The following is a 21,113-nucleotide window of genomic DNA, read 5'->3' as shown; positions in this document are numbered from 1 at the left end:
TTCCACTTGAATATTTAAGCATGCAACACTAGATTAAGAATTGCAAAAGATTGGTGATGAATCTCCGTCATTAACACATAGGAAAAATATCATTCCCAAATTCAGTGTCCCAAAAAACTGTTTGACACGACCTAATGGCAATATAGCCTCCATTGAAACTCTAATGCCACATCATTAATCATAACAAAATTATAAAAAATACCCCTACTTAAAATGACATGAAAAGGATAAAATTGAAAAAAATACTTAAATCACATCAAAATTATTAATAAAATTTATACAATAATTTGATGACCTGAACGACTCATATTATATACACTAGGAAAGCAATATGAAAAGTCTGTCAAAGTTTGTCAATTCACCACAATTTGCAAAATTTTATATATCTTAAGAAGCAAGCTGAAAATTTTTCAACTTGAGGAATTGCATGATTTAAGATACTTTCAATGGACATTCATAACTTTTTTCTTCCCTTTTGGATGTTAGTTAAGAGCATACAAGAAACAATTTGTGTGTGGAATCTCTTGTGTCGAGCTTGTTACTTTGCACATTAGTCTCTTCTCATTTCTTCAATGAAATGTAAAATGTTGTTTCGGTTGTTCTTTTTTTTTTTTGAATAGGAAATGATTCATTGTATTAATAAATAAAGATGAGCGAAAGCTCTAAGTACAAGAGAGTTATACAAAGAGCAAAGCGAGAATACAAGTGCTTGTGAAAGGATCAGGAGATGCACCCGGACGTCTCAACTAGGTTGACACTCCCTTAGCATCCTCATCATATCCAATTCTATCCCATGACTGAGAGATAAGAGAACAAGATTACAAAAAGAGGATAAAGCCTAAAGAGACAACAAAAGTGAAAAAACTAAGGATGAAGCCAAAACAGTGGCCTGAAAATAATAAAAATATATAAAAAGTTCAATATGCGTTGCTGGAATCTGGAAATCTGGAGGATTTTAGTGCTGTCCGTTGGGAGGGGTTGAGATAAAGGTCTCCCAATTGAGGTTGAAGTCTGAAAGGCTGTAGGCACGGAAAGGGTCGGAGAGGAGGCACTAGGAGGAGGCTTGACAACGGGTGGCTTCAACGCGATCTTGGCATATTAGTGGCTTTGTTATAGAAAATTCTTTGGTTCCTTTCAAACCAAGGTCTACCAATAAGGCTTTTACAGCATTGCACCATAACAAACGGATAGATTTGTGGGAGGTGGGTCCGACAAGGAGCTGAAACACATTTCTTTTGAAATCATTGCACAAGGTCCATGGAAGATTGAAAAAAACACAGCAGCTTATTTCCAGCACCAACTTGAGTAGGGGCATGTAAAGAAAAAGGTGAAGCGAGTCCTCGTTGTGATGTAGGCAGAGTGGGCATACTGTGGGGGAAAAGGGAGGAATGCTGATTGCTTCTTCTGGAGGACTCAGCTACATTCAGCTGACCGAAAAGCATAATCCAAATGAGGATGTTTGACTCTTCTTGGGCTTTTTGTTTTCCAAATAGCCGGAGAAGATGGGCTTTTCCAAAGGGGAGAATGGTGTGAGGTGGCGTGAGGATTGTTAGTGTAATGGCCATTGTTTGAGATGGACCACACTCTTTTATCAAAAAGAGATAGAAGGGCTTCTACTTACATTTTCCTCAACAAGTTTTGGAAGGCTGACACTTCTTCATCTTAAGTGATCTTCGAAAAGTAATGGACCACGAAGCTATGTTATTGTCCCAATGATCGGCAACCGAGCCATTGGGTAGCGTGGTGATTCTGAATAAGCTAGGAAAAATGCTGAATGGGGAATGTCCTTCCCAAGTGTCTAACCAGAAAGCAATACGAACTGCCATTACCAAGTTTGAAAGTGGCCAAGGATTCTACCTTCAGCCATGTTTTTTGAGATGCTGAACCCATGGACTTTTCAGGCTTCTAACTCCTTTCTCTGTCGTATGCCAATCAAAAGCATCCGTACCATGGATACTTCTGACCACTTTACCCAAAGAGAGTTTTTGCTCATTTGAAAAATCTCCACCCCCATTTAGCAAGTAGTGCAGTGAGTCCCCCGAGACCTAGACCACCATCTGCTATAAGGTTTTTGAACCAATTCCCATTTGACCAAGGGATTCTGCTTGCTGCCCTTATTACCTTCCCAAAAGAAACTTCGTATAAACCTTTCCATTTTAGTTGCTACCCCTTCGGGCATAAGAAAGATAGCCAAATAGTAGGTTGGGAGGTTTGAAAGGACTGAGGTACAAAAGGTGGCTCTTCCACCCCTAGATAGATTGAATCTTCTCCATTTGTCGAGTTTGCCTTGTACTTTATCTAGGACCGGCTGCCAAAAGGAGGCTCTTTTTGGATAACCCCCTAGAGGCAACCCTAGATAAAGGAAGGGGAGGTGGTCAGCCGACACATTTAAAGAGGCTGCTGCATTATAGAGCTCACTATCATCCACATTAATGCCGTAGAGTGCTGATTTATCCTAATTTACCTTCTGCCCTGAACACCATTCAAATAGCTCCACTGTATGCTTAAGTTTTTTCAGCATAGTGCTGTCATGTTTGCAAAACAATAAGGTATCATCCGCAAATTGAAGTATGGAGACTTGGACTTGCTCTTTGCCAACTAAAAACCCTTCAATGATGCCAGAATGATTGAGTTTGGAGATTAATGCACTCAACACTTCGCTGACTAGAAGATAAAGGAAAGGGGAGAGAGGATCACCTTGTCTAAGCCCTCTTGAAGCAGCCACTCTTCCCCTTGGTCTCCTGTTAATGAAGACCGAGTAAAGTGGGTTTTTGATACATCCCAAGATCCATTCTATCCATTTCTGATTGAAGTACTTGGCCCAAAGCACTTTTTCTAAAAAATCCCAATCAACTCGGTCGAAAGCTTTTTCCATATCAAGTTTAAGTATCCAACCCTTCTTTTTTGTTCTATACTCTTCCACTACTTCATTGGCTATAAGTATGAGATCCAAAATTTGCCTTCCTTATATGAAAGCACTATGGGATGGAGCAATGATGTCGGACATGACCCCTTTTAGTCTCTCGGCTAACACCTTAGCAATGACTTTGTAGATTAAAGAGGTTAAACTAATGGGTCTATAATCACTTACTATGATGGCTACTTTCTTCTTTTGAATTAAGCAAATGAAATTCTCTCTTATACACGCATTGATCTTGCCATTCTTGTAGAAGTCATTAAAGGTATCTTGGAAGCTTGACTTGAGCATAGGCCAAAACTTTAGCAAAAATTCAGAAGTGAAGCCATCGGGGCCTGGGGCTTTGTTTTTGCCAAGGGATTTTATAGCTGAGAGAATTTCTGTGGCTGAAAAATTGCTTTGCAGTAGAAGATTCTGATTTGAGCTTACACAAGGCCAATCTAGGTTTAAAGGAAGGTGCCTCTGCCCTGGAGTTTTTAGGTAAAGGTTGCTGTAATAGTTGAGTATTAGGTTTTCAATTTCTGCACTCGACTTTGTTGGGATCCCTTGTTCATCAACTAGCTCATTTATAAAGTTTCTCCTCTTTTTTGTTGCTAAGAATCTGTGGAAGAAGCATGTATTCTCATCTCCCTGCTTAAGCCAGTTTAGTTTACTTTTCTGCAATAGATTAATTTCTTCCAACCTGTATAAAGCCATTAGTTCTGATTTTAAGGAGGACCAAGCTGCATAATCAGTGCTGGACAGTGGGGAATTTTCTGCAAGTGTACCCCAATTTTCTATTTCTGCTAACAACCTCTCCTCTTTCTGTTTTGACTCTTCCTTATTGCTGACATGCCACTGTTTTACTGCTGTTTTCACATCTTTTAGTTTCTGATTTAATACAAAACCAGCCCAACCATGTCCTTTGCTATCAAACCATGCTTTCTCTATAATTTGGATGCAATCTTTGTTGAGTAGTCAGCTATTGCAAAATCTGAACGGTGAAGGACCCCAACTAAAAGATCCGACTTCTAATAAAATTGAATAGTGGTCTGAAAAAATCCGGGCTTGTCTATTGGTTCTAGAATTTTCAAATAATTCATCCCAACCCTTTGATATGAAGAAGCGGTCTAGTAGGGAACTTGAAACAATGGTGCCTTCCCTTGACCATGTAAACTTCCCATTATTCAACCGTACTTCTATAAGTTTTGCTTGCTCAATGAACTTATTAAACTTTCTCATGCCTTTAGTGCTTTTACCCAGGGGAAATCTTTCGTGTGCCCATCTTGTGATATTAAAATCGCCACCCATACACCATGCATCTTCACAATAAGCTACCAAGAATAGAAGTTCTTCCCACACAAACTTTCTTTCTTTATAATCGGTTGGCCCATATACATTAGTAACCCAACAAGTCTTTTTGCAATTAGTGTTGCACTTAATTGAGAGAAGAGAGTAACCGCCTTTAAGGGTTTCTATTACTGAAATTAGACTTGTGTTCCACATTGTTAACAGCCCACCCGAAGCACCAAAAGATTCAACAAATTTCCAATCAACTTCTTTAGAACTCCATAAAGATTTAATGAAGCTTGCATCAAAATTTTCTTTCGTGGATTCTTGAATTAACACAATTGAAGGGTTAATTTTCTTTAAGAATCGTTTAAGGGCCAATCTTTTTTTAATGTCTTTGAGTCCTCTAGTGTTCCATGAAATAATCTTCATCTTTTCGAGATCAAATACAATTTCAACCAAATGTTAGTCCAGTAACAAGCTGCATTCAGTGACTAAGCTCAGAAGGTGTGGTGGGAGGTCAGAAGGGGCTGGATTAAGGGCTGGAAGGGCAGGGTTGGAGAGAATATTCTCGGCAGCAGGTTCCTCCCCCTGTCTCTTATACACATCTAGATGTGTATAAGAGACAGACCAAATGTTAGTCCAGTAACAAGCTGCATTCAGTGACTAAGCTCAGAAGGTGTGGTGGGAGGTCAGAAGGGGCTGAATTAAGGGCTGGAAGGGCAGGGTTGGAGCTGTCTCTTATACACATCTAGATGTGTATAAGAGACAGACCAAATGTTAGTCCAGTAACAAGCTGCATTCAGTGACTAAGCTCAGAAGGTGTGGTGGGAGGTCAGAAGGGGCTGGATTAAGGGCTGGAAGGGCAGGGTTGGAGAGAATATTCTCGGCAGCAGGTTCCTCCCCTGTTTGAAACAGGGTATTTAGGTCAGCAAGTATGGTTTCTTCTAGAATTGACTCATTTTGAACTTTTGAAGTGCTAGGCCAATCAATTTCCTCTGAACCGATGTTAAAGGGAGAGTCAGGGGGGCAGTCTCTTTCACTGGTTGAATGAAGTTTAGGGGGGAAATGGGGTTTTCTTTTGGTGGTGGTCTAGACGGGGGAAGTGAAGATGAATTAACTGACCTGTTCTTAAGAGACTGTTTAGGAGAAGTCTCTTGGGGTTGGGGGGAGGCTAAGCTGAGGGCTGTCTCTTATACACATCTAGATGTGTATAAGAGACAGTGCTTTCTTCTGATAAAGTGTTTGGGAAAGGTTTTGAAGAGGCAGGAGGGGTGGCGAACTCTGGTTGGCCTTTTCTGGTTTGTTTTGCTAGGTCTAAGGGCAGGTTTTATGTTTAGGGGAGGGAGAGGCGGTTTGGGGAAAGCAGAAACAGTGGAGGAAGGTGCTTTGCTAGGGCAGGGGAGAACTGGGTAAGGCAGGGGCCAGCTGTTTGGTGGAAGGGGGGGCAGGGAGGACGGCTGGTCTGGAAAAACAGGGGAGGGCAGATGATTGTATTAGACACCTGTCTCTTATACACATCTAGATGTGTATAAGAGACAGGTGGTAGCCTTAATAAAATAGCAAGCTGGCTGTTCGTTTGCCCTTATTTCTCCCGCATTGATGGATGAGGTCTGAGGCTTTTCAACTTCCTTTATTACTCCCCGATTAAAGGAGGAATTTAGAGGCTTTTGGATTGCTTTCAACTTTTCTGATTTTACACTTGGGCTTCGCGAGAACTTAGGTTTAGAATTATTTGCCAATAGGAAGGACCAATTGGATAAATCAATTTCTTCAACTTGGGATGAGGCATCTTCATCCTTTAAAGCATCATGGACCCGAATTAGATCAATTGGGTTGGAAAATTCTTTAAGCAAGACTTTAGTGGGTAGTTTTGAAGGCCGATGACAACAAGTAATATCACCAAAATGTAAGTAGAAACTTCCATGAATTTCATCCTTAACTTCAATAGTGGCTGGTATAAAACCACATAAATTCCTCTTGACTTGAAGTTTTGCTTCTAAACAATTGATAAGATTAAGAGTTTTTGAAGCAATAGCAATTAATTCACCAAAATAAGCCCCAATTGCTTTAAAAGTTTTCCTACACCAATAATCTAAGGGGAGGTTTTTGATTGTGATCCAGCCCTCATAACCTTGCATTACTGAGGGCCTTCCATGACTGTTTGGATTCCATTTTTCCAGATGAAGATGAAAAGGGCCGACCTTAGTCCATTTACCCTTAATTGGTAATTTTTCGTTGATATTACCTTGGCTTAGTTTGATGAGTGCTTTGTCTGCAAACAGAGGATTAATGATGACATTGGTGCCTAAACACTTGCTTAATTCTACCGCAATCTCCTTCCAACCGTATGATGCCATTGGTCTTGAGATAATCCAAAGGTTACTAAAATTCTCAGACAAGACCTCGTCATTCTTCTTCAACCAAGCAGCAGGGGTGCTCTGTTTCTTCATAGGTGGAGGAGAGGAAGGTGGGAGGGCAGATTTCACACATGGGGTGGAGCAGGGTTGTTATGGCCGGCGGTTGGACAAAGCTTAGTAGAAGGAAAGGATGATGAAGTACTGACCTGGAGAGCGGGGGATTTTTTGAAGTGTTGGATGCAACGATCGATCATCTCCTTGAAGTCTTGCCGGCCTGCCTTTTCATTGCCAAACGGGATGTGGATATTCCTTCTTCCTCCCGTGATTGGCGAAACAACAAATTCAACAAACCAATTCTCCTTTGCACGAAATTTGGCAAGCCTCATGAAGCTTTGATCAACTCTTTCCTTTAGAAGGAAAAACTCAAAGGTGGAACCATTCAAAAGCCTTCGAAAACTCTCAAGAAGCCAAGTAGCTGAGGTTAGGGAGAGAAGAATGGACTGTCTTTTTTTTATGTCTTTTAAAAGGAAGTTCGTTCCTTCTTGTTCCAATAGGAAGGGGTGATCAAGGATACGGCAAGAGAGTGAAACCATGGCTGAAAAACAGGGCAGAAACAGAGTAAGGGAGGGATGAAAGAGTCTGAAGGAAGGTTGGAGGGAGATGGGTGAGGGGGATGGTCAGACGGAGGGAGGATTAGGGAGGGCATGGTGAGGTCCGGTGAGGTGGTCGGTAGGGGGGGTATGGGGAGATGGAGGAAAGGAGGAGAGAGGGGAGAACATTTTTACCTTTTTACTCCTTTTTTGAACTCTCATTAAAATGTTGTTTTTGGTTAAAAAAGAATATGTAAAATCTGGAAGGTTGTATGCATACGAATCCTTCTGACTGACTGTTCCTCTTTGGTTTCTAGTAAAAGAATACATTAATGATTATTTGGATGAATGCATTCCTATATATATATATGTATATATAGTTGTATGCGTAGGAATTCTTTTGACTGACGGTTCCTCTTTGGTTTCTAGTAAAGGAATACATTAATGATTATTTGGATGAATGCATTCATATATATATATATCTAGTTGTATGCGTGGGAATCCTTCTGACTGACTGTTCCTCTTTGGTTTCTAGTAAAGGAATACATTAATGATTATTTGGATGAATGCATTCCTATATATATATAGGACCCTTTAGGGGCTCTTTGGTTTAAGGTTTTATAGATGCCTGGGAATAAGAGATGCTTGGGAATAGGATGTCTAGGAATCAAAGATGATTGTGTTAGGTTGTGCATGAGAAATCCTATTAGAATTTTATAAACAACAATTATATTTGTATTTAATTTATGACATTAAGGATGACAGTCTTATATAATTGTAATAGATTAATTAATTAAAAAAATAAAAACATTCAATATATTGATAAAAGTTAATTAATTAAGAATCAATAATAATTTTAATTATAGATATTTGAAAATTGAATAATTTATAATTGAAATTAACCAATTAATATATTAAATGAACATTGTATTAATTATAATCTAATGTTTAATCATGTTCATAATTAATTAAGTTCAACATTAGTAATTTTAATTATAATTAAATAATATAAGAAAATATATTTTAATAAACAATATATTATATAAAAAGTGAAAAATGAGATAAAAATGTGATATGTTAATAAAGAATATTAATAAAGAGTACTAGAAAAGTTTTATATCTTTATAAGTAAAGATCAAATTAAAATTAATCTCAATAAATAATTGCTTGATTATAAAAAAAATAAAAAACGAATTATTATTATTGAAAATAAATTTTGTACTAATTAACTAAATATATTCAAGATATTGTTAGCGAATTCATGAATTGTTAATGTTAAAATGTAATTGCATTCATTAAATAAATTTTTGTTGTAAAAATAAGTTAAGTAAATATTTTAATATATTATTATTGATTTATTAAAATAAATATTTATATTAATTTTGTTAAATTAGTATCAATTAATTAAGTAAATAACTATATTCAAAATGAAATTATATATAAAATGAAAAAAAAAAAACAGATGGAGAAGAGAAAAGAGAAAACCCACAGTTTGGAAGGAAATATTGTCTGTGGGAAAGGGGATGCCATAGAATAGCTTATTCCTAGGCAAAATGTTGAAAACTGTGAAACGAACATGAGATTTATATGCCTGTGTCAATTCCCATGCAGAAAACCCTCTAACCAAACAATCTATTAGAAGATGAAGTCATTGAAATAACAGAAAAATGTGTGTGCATTACTTTTTTTAGAAATGTTAACATAATACCCTTTTTTTAATCCTTTCCAACCTTGTTAAATGACCAAGTTGCTGCTTGAGTCCATTTTGGATCTTGCCAAGTTCTCTTCCCTTTTGATTGCTATATCCCTCAGTTCTTGTTTTATTTTATTTTATTTATTGTCATCCTCTTCTTTTAGGTATGAAGAGAACTGCTTCAGTGGCAAATGGTAGGGGCGAGAAAGATACAATTGCTAGTTTGCTGGCTTCATTGATGGAAGTAGTGCGAACAACAGTAGCCTGTGAATGTGTCTATGTTCGAGCCATGGTGATTAAGGCCTTGATATGGATGCAAAGTCCCCATGATTCATTTGATGAACTTGAATCCATTATTGCATCAGAGCTTTCTGACCCAGCCTGGCCAGCAGGACTATTAAATGATATTTTGCTTACTTTGCATGCTCGATTTAAGGTATGTTTTGTATATAAAAGATATTCTGTTTATGTTTGGGCTTTGACTTTTTGTTTTTCACTTTTAATGACACTGGTTTTATTCTTATCTTTGGTTTAACACTTATAAATTTAGTTTAATCTATTATCACTTTGCAATGTGAAGAAGAGTGAAAGCAGTCTTTGAGTACTACGTATGATTTGTGTATTTATAATCCTTCCAGTAATGCATATGCACTCATGCTTGTTTTTAGGCAACCCCTGATATGGCTGTCACTCTTCTTCAAATCGCTCGAGTTTTTGCGACTAAAGTTCCTGGGAAGATTGATGCGGATGTTTTGCAACTACTATGGAAAGTAAGTGATTATTCATTTCTCCAAATTTCATATTTGAAATTTATTGTGTTTTAAGTTGTCCAAAACATATTTGTAGTTCTGTTAGACAACACTGTTTGTATGATCGTCAACAAACTGAATGGTAAAACTAAACTTCTAAGTTCTAACCAGTAAAAAGAGAGTTGAGCTATTATTGTAAAAGATACCAATGGTCTTTATCATTATGACTTTGTTCAGTTAAAAGTAAAATATGTTTAACTGACAACCGGTAGAATGTGACCATTTCGGTTGGAATGGATCCCTAATCAGTCAAACTGAACCTACTCATTATGATTCGGTGTAGCTTAATTTGTTGTTTGGTTTACCCAGAATGCATAAGATTGTGGCTGAAATCCTCGTGTTCTATTCCAACCTTTGTGGTAACAAAGTCTCTCACCCTTTCACCTTTGATGGCCCTGCTTGGAAGACTCTAAGCAATCAGGATTCTTTGTCCTTGGAAGTCCCGTTTGCCGAAAAAGAGATTCACGATGTTGTTTTTGATTTGGGCAATCTGAAGTCTCTAGTAGGCGTGTTCCAAGATTTTTTTAATAATGCCTAAATGGTATGGTAGAGGAATTTTACAAAAAAATCTTGGAAAATTCTGAAATCTGACTTAGTAGGCGTGTTCCAAGATTTTTTTAATAATGCTATTGTTAACAAGCGTTGCAACGAAACATATATGTCTTATTCCAAAGAAGAAAAACGCTTCTTGAGTAAGTGACTTCAGACCAATCAGTTTGTTTACCTCTCTCTATAAGATCATTTCTAAGGTGCTTGCTACACGGCTTAAGAAAGTGCTCCCCTCCATTATGTATGAGTCTCTGGCAGCCTTTGTGGAGGGGAGGCAGATTCTTAGTGCTATTTTGACAGCTTTTGAGTCCTTAGAGGAGTGTCAAGTGACTAGGGAACAGAGGTGCCCTTTTGAAACTTGACCTTGAGAAGGCTTATGATAAAGTTGATTGGACTTTCCTTGACACGATCTTGAAACTGAAGGGGTTTGGTAGGAGATGGTGGAGTGGATTTGGGGTTGTCTTTCTATGGCCAATTTCTCCATTATTGTTAATGGAAGACCTCGAGGTAAAATCTTTGCTAAAAGGGGTTCGCGTCAGAGAGACCCTCTCACTCCTTTTCTTTTCATGATTGTGGAGGATGCCTTGAGTTTTCTTATTCAGTATTGCAATGAGAGGAGGAGTATAAAAGGCTTCTCTTTTAGTAACTTGAACGTTGAGCTAACGCATCTCTAGGATGCAGACGACCCTTTTCTCTTTTGCTCATGGGAAGATGGCAACCTTGAGGCGTGGTGGATTGTTGTGAACTTGTTTCTGTTGGGTTTGGGGCTTTCTCTTAATGTTGCTAAAACCTCCATAATTGGAATTAACCTTGACAGGGAGGAGGTGAATCGATACACTACTAATTCAGTTGCAAAGTTGATACTCTTCCTTTCACTTATTTGGGCTTCCCTATTGGTGGGACTCACAGTGCGAAGGAAGCTTAGAGAAATCTTGAGGAGCGGTTTAAATTGAAAGTGCACGAATGGAGAGGAATCTCTCTCTCAGGGTGGTAGGTTAACTCTTGCTCATTCGGTTCTCAATAGTCTCCCTTGTTATTTTTTCTCTTATGCTAGCCTCGGTCAAAGTTATAAATATCCTGGAAAAGATCATTAGAGACTTTGTTTGGAAAGGAGGTCCTTGTAACCCTACATTCCACCTTGTCAACTGGAACTCTACCTCCCTCCCCACTGTTTATGGTGGCCTTGGTATCGGGTCTCTTCGTCCGAAAAAAAAAAAACATTGCTCTTCTCATGGAATGGCTCTGATGCTTTTGTCATGAAGAGGATGCTCTCCAGAGGCACATTATTGTGGCTATTTAAGGCTTGGATCCTTCTGGTTGGGTTACAAACATGCCTAAAAGGGGAAGAAATTCAAGGCAGTGGGCGAGAATTCTTAAACATAAAGATTTGTTTTTCAAATTCAGAGACTTCATCATGGGTGATGGGAGAGCTATTCGGTTCTGGAAGGACAGTTGGTGTGATGATCAGCCTTTGGCACAGAAATTCCTTAACATCTTTTCCCTCTCCTTGAAAAAGGATGCCGTTGTGGCGGATTGTTGGAAACTTAGAATTCTACGCGTCAGTCCTGGACTTTGGGCCTTAGAAGGAGCATCCTCGATAGAGAGATGGATGATTTGATCGCTATTTTGGAACTTCTGAACTCTTGGGCTCCTCAGAGTGGTCGTGAATTGTGATAGCCTTAAGTGGAAGTTAGAGGCCTCTGGCAAGTTCACTACAAAGTCCACCTTTTTTAACATCGCGAAGAGCACCTCCTCCTTCACCTTTCTTTTGGTGAAAATTGTTTGAAAGCTTAAAATTCCAAAGAAGGTGAAGTTCTTCCTTTGGTCTCTTGCTTATAGAAGCCAAAAACTTCAAAAGAAGCTCCAACAATCCTCCCTCAGTCCTATCTGCTGTCTCTGTATGAAAAGTGAAGAGTCCCTTGATCACTTGTTTTTGCATTGTGACTTTACCTCTTAAGGGGTGGTCCCTCCTGTTTAGAACCTTGATTGCTGCCTCCTAAACAAAATTGACAATTGGATGATTGATGGGCTCAATACTAGAGCCTTTGGTGTTAGAGGGAAGATCCTTTGGAGATGTGCTTCTAGATCCCTTTTGTGGTGCATTTGGAGAAAGGAATAGTGGAACTTTTGAAGATAAGTTTGTTTCGTTTGGTTCTTTTTGGACTGTTGTTTAGCATACAACTTCTTGGTGGTGCACAAATTACACCAAATTCCTTTTATAATTACATCTACAGCCTTTCTATGATTTTTAACAATTGGAAGGTTCACTAGCTCTTTCGGGGGGAGGGGGGGTGTTGTTGTCTCAACCCCTGCCCTTGTGTTGTTCTCTTTTGTTCTTTGAATGTATGTTTCTGTTTCTTATTAAAAAAGACATTTCTCTTTGGGTTTCGGTTTTGAAGACTTTTTGTAATTATACTCTAGCTAACATTACTCCTAGTTGGAGGCCATTCTTTAGTGGGACTTTTTTGAATGCTCTTGTATTCTTTCATTCTTTTTCAATGAAATCAGTTACTTCTATACAAGAATAAGGAAAAAAAATCTAGGTTTATTTTTTTTTAAAAAATTATTTATTTATATTTATTTATTTTGAAATGGAAACAAGACTTTCATTTATGAAATGAAAAGAGACTAATGCTTGACTTACCATGGTGGCTAATTAGCCAGTCACACATCGGCTAAGCAGCTGTATGTTCTGTGTGAATGGTCAGTAAGCTCACCTAGAGCAACGTTGTTTGACAGCCGTTATAGTGAAGGTAGATCGTGTAGTTTCACTTTAAGGCTGTCAAAGTACATGTCTCAAACCATGTAGACTAATGCTTGACTTACTATGAGACTTAATAAGCACAGGAAAATAGAAGTCAATCTACATTAATAAGGTAATGCTGTGTATTACAAAAAGAATTGTGTAAAGAACTCCACATGAATGCAGTAAACTGTACATTTTAGTTAAAAGAATTGTAATAGACTTATCTGAGAACACCCACATGAAAAGCTTCGTTTTCTTTTTCTTAAAAAAACATCCCTCTATTCCTCTCGTTCCATAAAGATCACAAGGGGGCCTTGCTCCTGTTTCACCACATGTTTTGGAGGACACCAAGCTAGACCAAAAAGATTCAAAATAAAGGCCCATAGTGAAAGAAAAGGTGGTCACGGCTTTCAGAACTCCTATTACAAAGCACACATGTTGGGGGGAGAGGGAAGGTTCTGAATTGGAACCTTCTTTGGATTCTGTTCATGATGTTAAGGCTACCACGAGCAGACACCATATAAGAAGAATTTGACTTCCATGACCAAGAGGTCACAATGAAATTTTGTGATAAAAAGCTCTTGCCATCACTCATGATTTTGTGTACTGTAATTAAAATGATCCTGCAGGGATTGATAGACAATATTTGTGATTTGCTTATGTTATATTTATATCAAACCTGGGAGAAAGCTTGTTGTTTTGCTCATTAGAGAACTGTTGAAGCAGCAATTTAAGTTGGTTGCGATAAACTTGGAATGGGGGATTTCGACCTACTGGAATTTGGGGTAGGTGTGATGTTGAACTTTCAATTCCGTGCAGCTGTTGGCTCAATTTCCTAGGCTCTGCAAATGGTTTCTTAAATTGGTTTGAAATCTGTTTTAGATGGGATCACCATCTGACTTTTCAGTTTCTAGTTTTGGTTTATAGTTAGTATTAGTAAGCTCTGATCAAGTCAGTTTTAATTGGGTATCTAGTCTTTTAGGCTTCAGGTTTTCTAGAGAGTATTATTTTAGAACTCTAGACGCTGAAGAAGTTTCCTTTCCAAGGAAAATGGAAAAAAAAAAAAAAGAAAAAGAAGAAAAGAAAAAGGCACTAAGGACACTAAAGGTTAGGGGTGTTCAAAAAACCCGATGACTCGAAAAAACAGATCAACCAAACCTAACCCATGCGGTTTGAATTGGGTTATCAACTCATTTGGGTTGGGTTGGGTTCAAATAAATGAAAATTTTATGGGTTGGGTTAGTTCATGGGTTCACCTAATATAACCCAAACCAACCCGAACCAACCTGAATTTATTATTAACTTTTAAATATATTATTTTATTACTTATAATACAATTATTTATACATATATTGATTTTAATTTTATTTAATTCCAATATTTTTTGAATAATTTATTCTTCAACACTTTAGAAAGAAAATTTTCACTATATAAATTGAAATTGAGTTGTTAATCTTAATTCACTATATGAAAACAATTAAATTAGATTTTTACATATTTACGTTTTTCTTCTTTTTATAACAAAATTTTAAATAAATAACCTGATTAACCCGAACCAACCCAACCCAATCTTTCATAGTTGGGTTGGGTTGGGTTCATTTTTTAATAAGGGTTATTTGGGTTGAAAAAATTTATAACCCGAACAATTGGGTTCGGTCTAAAAAGTCTTTCAAACCAATCCAATCCATGAACACCCCTACTAAAGGTAAATACAGTCCGTTGCTGGTAACAGTTCCAGTGATTCTTAGGACATTGCAAGGCTTCTTTGCTTCTATGTTGGTGCTTCCTGTCGAAAGAAATTTGTAACTAGTGTATTTGTATTCCTATTCATACTGCTTGGGACACCTTTTTCTGTAAGCTTCTTGGCTGCTAGGGGCGTGGCTCTATCTTCACTTTTTTTCTTTTTGAACTAAAAATGAAACTTTTTATTGAAAAAATGAAGTGACTTAGGCTCAAAATCACAAACTCCACAGGGGATTGGGAGAAAGAAAATATGGATCATAATATGAGTAATCATGACAAAGCTGAGATCCAAAACAAAACAAAAGACGCAAGATAACCAAATGCAGACAAAAGGCAATTAATCTGAAGTATGCTTGAGATCAACAGTCTATTGTCCTCTTTTATTCTGTTGTTTTTCAATAATAGATTACATAAGAGGAAAAAGTGAGGCATTTTGTTATTCCATTTACAGACGTGCCTCGTTGGAGCTGGTCCTGACTGGAAGCACACAGCTTTGGAAGCAGTAACCCTAGTTCTAGATCTTCCTCCACCGCAACCTGGCTCTATGACCTCCATTACTTCAGTAGACCGTGTTGCAGCTTCTGATCCTAAGTCAGCACTGGCTTTACAGAGATTGGTGCAAGCTGCAGTAAGCATCTTCTTTTAACATTCCTATTCTGTTTTTGTATTGTACTTGGTTTTTATTAATTAGAATGCTATAAATATATTGCTTTTATGTTGATTTAATCCCTACAGGTGTGGTTTCTTGGAGAGAATGCAAATTATGCTGCATCTGAGTATGCTTGGGAATCAGCAACCCCTCCGGGCACAGCATTGATGATGTTAGATGCAGACAAAATGGTTGCTGCTGCTGGCTCTCGCAATCCTACATTGGCTGGTGCATTGACTCGTCTTCAGAGGAGTGCCTTCAGTGGAAGCTGGGAGGTATTGTTCCCCTCAATTGGTTATCTACCAACCTCTGTCATCAACATTTCTACAATACTGGCAGATTTAATAAACATGACTTAATCCCCTCCATCTCAGTGGAACATTACTGCACAACTATATTGAGGGGGGAAGTTGGCCACAAGTTGAACATGTTTTTACGGCACAAATTAATATTTTATTAAATCTGTTATGCTTCATATGACCAAATTAATATTTTATTAAATCTGTTATTTGATTTTATATTAAACTTCTTTGGATGATTCAGATACGTCTAGTTGCTGCTCAAGCTCTTACTACAGTGGCAATCAGGTCCGGTGAGCCATATAGGCTTCAGATTTATGACTTCTTACATTCTTTAGCCCAAGGTGGTCTACAGTCTCAATTTTCAGAGATGCATCTTAGCAATGGTGAAGATCAAGGGGCCAGTGGTACTGGCCTTGGAGTTTTAATAAGCCCAATGATAAAGGTGCTTGATGAAATGTATCGAGCTCAAGATGATTTGATTAAGTATAAGCTCAAACTCTTTCTTTAAATTTCTTATTTTTATCATGAGCACTGTTGATTTTTTCCTGCACAAACAGAGATATTCGCTACCATGACAATGCTAAAAAAGAATGGACGGATGAGGAGCTCAAGAAGCTATATGAGACCCATGAAAGGTTGTTGGATCTTGTTTCACTATTTTGTTACGTTCCTAGAGCAAAGTACCTACCTCTGGGGCCAATAAGGTGATTTTTTCCCACTCATTTCGTGTTTCCATTATCATCCTTTTATTTAAAATTAACCAATATCATATACAGATATGTCTTAAAGTTTCTTCTTCGACCAAGGTTTTTTATGTTGTTAAGAAAACTTTCATTTTTCTTCATATTCGTTTACTCCGTGGCATTCTACTTCTCCTTATTCATACTACTTAGGAACCTAAGACCAATCATTTGCAGAGTACACTTTTTTTTCTTCATTTGGATCAGTTTACCTTTATTTTATTTTTTTCTAGTTCGTTAATACAAACAATTTTCTTAATGTTGTCTTGTCTCCCCATATCTGTTTTTTATTTTATTTTTTTATTAGTATTCTGTCCTATGCACAATAATCCATTACTGAATCAACTTTTTCTCGCTAGGTGTGTACTTGACGGAGGGATTTTATGGTTTTATTTGGATGGCCAAAGGATTTAGAAAAAAATGAATGAGAAAGTGAGATGGAGATTTAGGAAAATAGATTTCAAAATTTATTTTTGATTGTGTTAATTGGGATTGTATGGTTTTGTTTTGACAGGCTAGTGATTTAGTAGGGAAGTTGGAAAATTTTCATATTCATTGTTATCTTTCCCAATTCTTTATAGCAAAAGGTGATACATTTTGTGGACATCAGATCTCACCTTAGCATCTGCATAACTTATGAAATGTGATAAAACATTCTGGAAGATTAGCTGATTATGCACATGAGAAAATAACCCGACGCATTAATCTAAAACATGCAACAAAATGATCTAATAATTTGATGATTATTTTGTTGGTTGAAAATTAATTTTTTACTTAAAATGAAATAAGTAAATGATATGTAGTTATGCTGTATATGTCTAAGGTTTATTTTTGGCTCTTTTTTTTAAATTCATTTAAACGAATTAACATGTCAACTTCGACTCTTTTTTAATACATAGGGAAAGAAAGGAGCAGCATTTGTCCTGTTTATTACCCACATCAAATTTTATTATTTCTAAACTTGATTTAATTTCAAATTGTCAGTGCAAAGCTGATTGACATCTATCGGACACGACATAATATAAGTGCATCAACTGGTTTGAGTGATCCAGCTGTTGCTACTGGCATTTCTGATCTTATTTATGAATCAAAACCAGCAACCAATGAGCCAGATGCTCTTGATGACGACCTAGTGAATGCTTGGGCAGCAAATCTTGGTGATGATGGACTGTTGGGAAGCAGTGCACCAGCAATGAGTAGAGTACGTCTTTTAGAGTGCTAGTGAAATTTTTTCCTACTGCTTCATACTCCAACATATCTCAACTTGTCTTTGCTTGTTTCTCTGAGTTCTATATTAACTTCGAGTTGAGGGGTTGGGATGCTTCTGTTAATTGTCAAGATTTTCTTATCTTCATCATTTACCCCTCATTGAATGCTTTTGGGCAATCCTCCATTTATGTTTTTCTTGCATCAGATGCTAAACATTTTGATTTAGGCATAGGTTTAAGGTTAAATTTGTTTAGTTTCTTGTAAAAGAAATATTGATAATAAAAAACATTGCATGCTCCACAGACCTCTAGTAATAATTAACGTACAGATTCCTACCATTGAACGTCTATTAGTAATAATTTCATGAAATTAAATGCTTTGTTGAAGCTGTAAGCATGCTTTGAATTGCTAATTAAGATAAAACTAGGGTTTGCCCCCTAATTTTTTTAAAGAATATATTTGAAGGTACTTGTTCAAGTCTGCGCAAATGTTTTTGTTCTAATTGGCCTTTTGTTCTCCATTAAGAGAGATTTATCTCACTTTTACTTTCCTTTAGGTCAATGAATTTCTTGCTGGAGCTGGAACTGATGCTCCTGATGTTGATGAAGAAAATATCATCTCGAGGCCGTCAGTTAGTTATGATGACATGTGGGCAAAGACTCTTTTAGAGACTTCTGAACTAGAGGTATGATAGTTACTTCTCCATATAGTAGGTAGCGTTCAGTATGGCGAGTGTTGGACTGGCAGTACGTGGCTATGTTTGATTTTGTATTCTTTTGAATTTCAGGAAGATGATGCACGGTCCTCTGGGACATCCTCTCCTGAGTCAACAGGCTCGGTTGAAACTTCCATATCTTCTCACTTTGGTGGAATGAGCTATCCTTCATTGTTTAGTTCACGACCTTCCTATGGTGGCACCCAAACTTCGGTATGACAAACAATAAAAGTTTCTTGCGAGACATGAAATTTGGAACTGGAAGTTTTGTTTTTCGTGGAAAAATGAAACTAATATTAAGTGGATCACATCACAATTAGTCCTTTCTTGTTTTGCAGTCTGGGATATGAGTATTTTGTTATCTGATTATTACGATACGAAAGCAAGTTTTCTTAAAAAGTTTTGATTATAAATGATTATAGGATTCTACGTGAGATATAAATTGTGACTAGGTTTTTTCAATTGTCTGGAAGAGCCCATCAATTATTAACTTAAATTTTACGTTCCTCAATTTGACTTGGCATGTTTCTGCATTTTGCTTTAGAATTCAGTTTTTAACTTGTTGCATTGTTGCTATTTATTTATTTTTTCATTTGTGATGCATGATAATAACTTCCAGGAAAGATCAGGAGCGAGCAGGTTTAGCAATCCATCAATACACGAGGGTTTTAATTCTCCGGTTAGATATTCATTTCTTGTCTTTTGTACTTCTCTGTTAAATAGTCTCGCTTATAATCGAACTCTTCATGCTTCTCAGATCAGGGAAGATCCCCCTCCTTACTCACCTCCTCATATGCAACGGTACGAATCATTTGAAAACCCCTTAGCAGGGCGTGGTTCTCAGAGTTTTGGATCTCAAGAAGAACGTTCCTCTTCTGGAAATCCACAACGAGGATCTGCTCTCTATGACTTCACTGCTGGTGGTGATGATGAGGTAACCTGCTCTTTATGATCCTTTTATAGTTTCTTTTTGCTTTTCCATTTTTCTCAATGGAAGGATATGAGGAGGTGCAACGGGTGACGATAGTTGGGAGGAAACCCGAGTGATTCCCAAGCAATTAATTTTGATGTTATAATACTAAACGGCCTAAGTTGATTTTCATTATTTTTTTATACTTTTTTGCTATTTTATTGGTGTCACCAGCTGTTAAAATTCATGAAGATGTAAGAAATACTAATTAGATGGGTGAATTTGATTTTCATTATTTTCATACTTTTTTATTATTTTATTGGTGTTACTTTTTTTTTTTCCTTTCCCTTTTATTGGATTCATACTTTTTCCATGAAAGTTAGTCGCCTCGTTTAAATGTCACTCACCCATTCTGATATCTGCTGATTTCCTTGACTAAGCGTTTTTATATTAACTTGTTTCTTGCCTTGCAGTTAAGTTTAACAGCTGGTGAAGAAGTTGATATTGAGTACGAAGTAGATGGCTGGTTTTATGTGAGTATAACGAAATAGAACTTGTAGTTTATTTTATTTTAGTCTACCTGAAGGCAACAATGTTAATGGAACTAATGTACTGTCATAACTATTACAGGTTAAAAAGAAACGGCCCGGGAGGGATGGGAAAATGGCAGGGCTCGTCCCCGTCCTTTACGTTAATCAATCTTGATTCTTGTGGTGTTAAATCTGTGACCAGTAAGTTTGATTATAGCCACCTTTCCATATCATGACATAACTTGCGAGTTCTTCAGCGGGGCCATCACGATATACTACTTTTGTAGCTGGATACTGCAAATGGGTTGTTCATTAAGTTTGTTGCATCCATATGATGCGTGCTTTGTCATTCATAATTTTGTTTTTGGGATGAATATGATAGTCTTGGCCAACCATGATCATGTTCTTGAAACAGCGAGAAACTGCCTTTTGGCTTGATGGATGCGATGTATTAGTGTTCGTGTATGTATTTTATTATAGCCATTACATTTGTTCTAATGAGAAGCCCTTTTAGATTGATTTTTAGAGATGTTTACGCTTATTATGTTTTATTTTTCTTTATTTAATTTAGTTGCAATAGTCGCAGTTGCAAATATAGCAAATAAGCCTAAAGTATTAATTAACTTTAGATCCAACTCTCGATTAATTAACTAATTGTAATGTCCCAGGTCCAGGATTCGGACCAGGATTCGACACTTGATGGCTCTGGTATTCTCTTGTGTTTTCTGTGACTTGGCTATGTCGTTCTTATGTGCCTTGAAGTCCCCACAAACCAACACTAGTCATTTCAGCATGTTTTGTCTTCACTCACATGCATCCTAAAAAATATCCCAGGAGGTCAACCAACATAGAATTGTTGCTCCAAGCTGAACACGCTTAACTTTGAAGTTCCTATGATTGAGTCACCGAAAAGGAAGGTGCACTTTGTTGGTATAGATAGTGATTTTTAATTCTTTTTGAGCTTTTCTTAACCATACTTTCATATTCTCATGATCTCTCATTCGGATGTGATATCGGTTCATTCATGTACTCATAAACTCGAATCGTTACATGTCCACCAACTTTCGCTTGGTTCCTTCCCGAACCAAATCTTATGGGAGAGGTTTTGCTCTGATACCATTTGTAATCCCCCAACCTCAGGATTCAGCATTTATGGCCTCGACATTTCCCTGCGTCTCCTACGACCTGGCTATGTCGTCTTCCAACATACTTTGTTCTCGTTCACATGCATAAATGGAAATTAAATTGAAAATTTTTGCTATATTTGGAAATCTAAAAAACCATTGTTGGTTTCATGTTTTTTTAATCCATTGAACGCCCTCTTCAAAATATTTGGTATATTGTCCATATAGGAGATGATATATAAATATATATATTCATTA

General features: G+C 37.2%; 1 protein-coding gene across 1 annotated transcript in view; it reads left to right on the top strand.

The window, feature by feature from the left end:
• LOC120072865 overlaps nt 1–20,260 on the top strand; it is a 43,818-nt gene extending 23,558 nt beyond the window's left edge. Inside the window, exons 15-27 of the mRNA XM_039025390.1 lie at nt 8,994–9,265; nt 9,498–9,599; nt 15,128–15,304; nt 15,412–15,600; nt 15,869–16,110; nt 16,185–16,331; nt 17,352–17,568; nt 18,133–18,261; nt 18,364–18,504; nt 18,911–18,970; nt 19,049–19,225; nt 19,675–19,734; nt 19,832–20,260. Coding sequence (XP_038881318.1) covers nt 8,994–9,265; nt 9,498–9,599; nt 15,128–15,304; nt 15,412–15,600; nt 15,869–16,110; nt 16,185–16,331; nt 17,352–17,568; nt 18,133–18,261; nt 18,364–18,504; nt 18,911–18,970; nt 19,049–19,225; nt 19,675–19,734; nt 19,832–19,906 — 1,988 coding nt within the window. The 3' untranslated portion in view covers nt 19,907–20,260. The remainder of the gene's footprint in view (nt 1–8,993; nt 9,266–9,497; nt 9,600–15,127; nt 15,305–15,411; nt 15,601–15,868; nt 16,111–16,184; nt 16,332–17,351; nt 17,569–18,132; nt 18,262–18,363; nt 18,505–18,910; nt 18,971–19,048; nt 19,226–19,674; nt 19,735–19,831) is intronic.
• Nucleotides 20,261–21,113: the final 853 nt, after the last annotated feature.

This window comes from Benincasa hispida, chromosome 3 (genome assembly GCF_009727055.1).
Source record: "Benincasa hispida cultivar B227 chromosome 3, ASM972705v1, whole genome shotgun sequence".
In the NCBI taxonomy this organism is placed as follows: Eukaryota; Viridiplantae; Streptophyta; class Magnoliopsida; order Cucurbitales; family Cucurbitaceae; genus Benincasa; species Benincasa hispida.
This window is presented reverse-complemented; position numbering and strand designations above follow the sequence as displayed.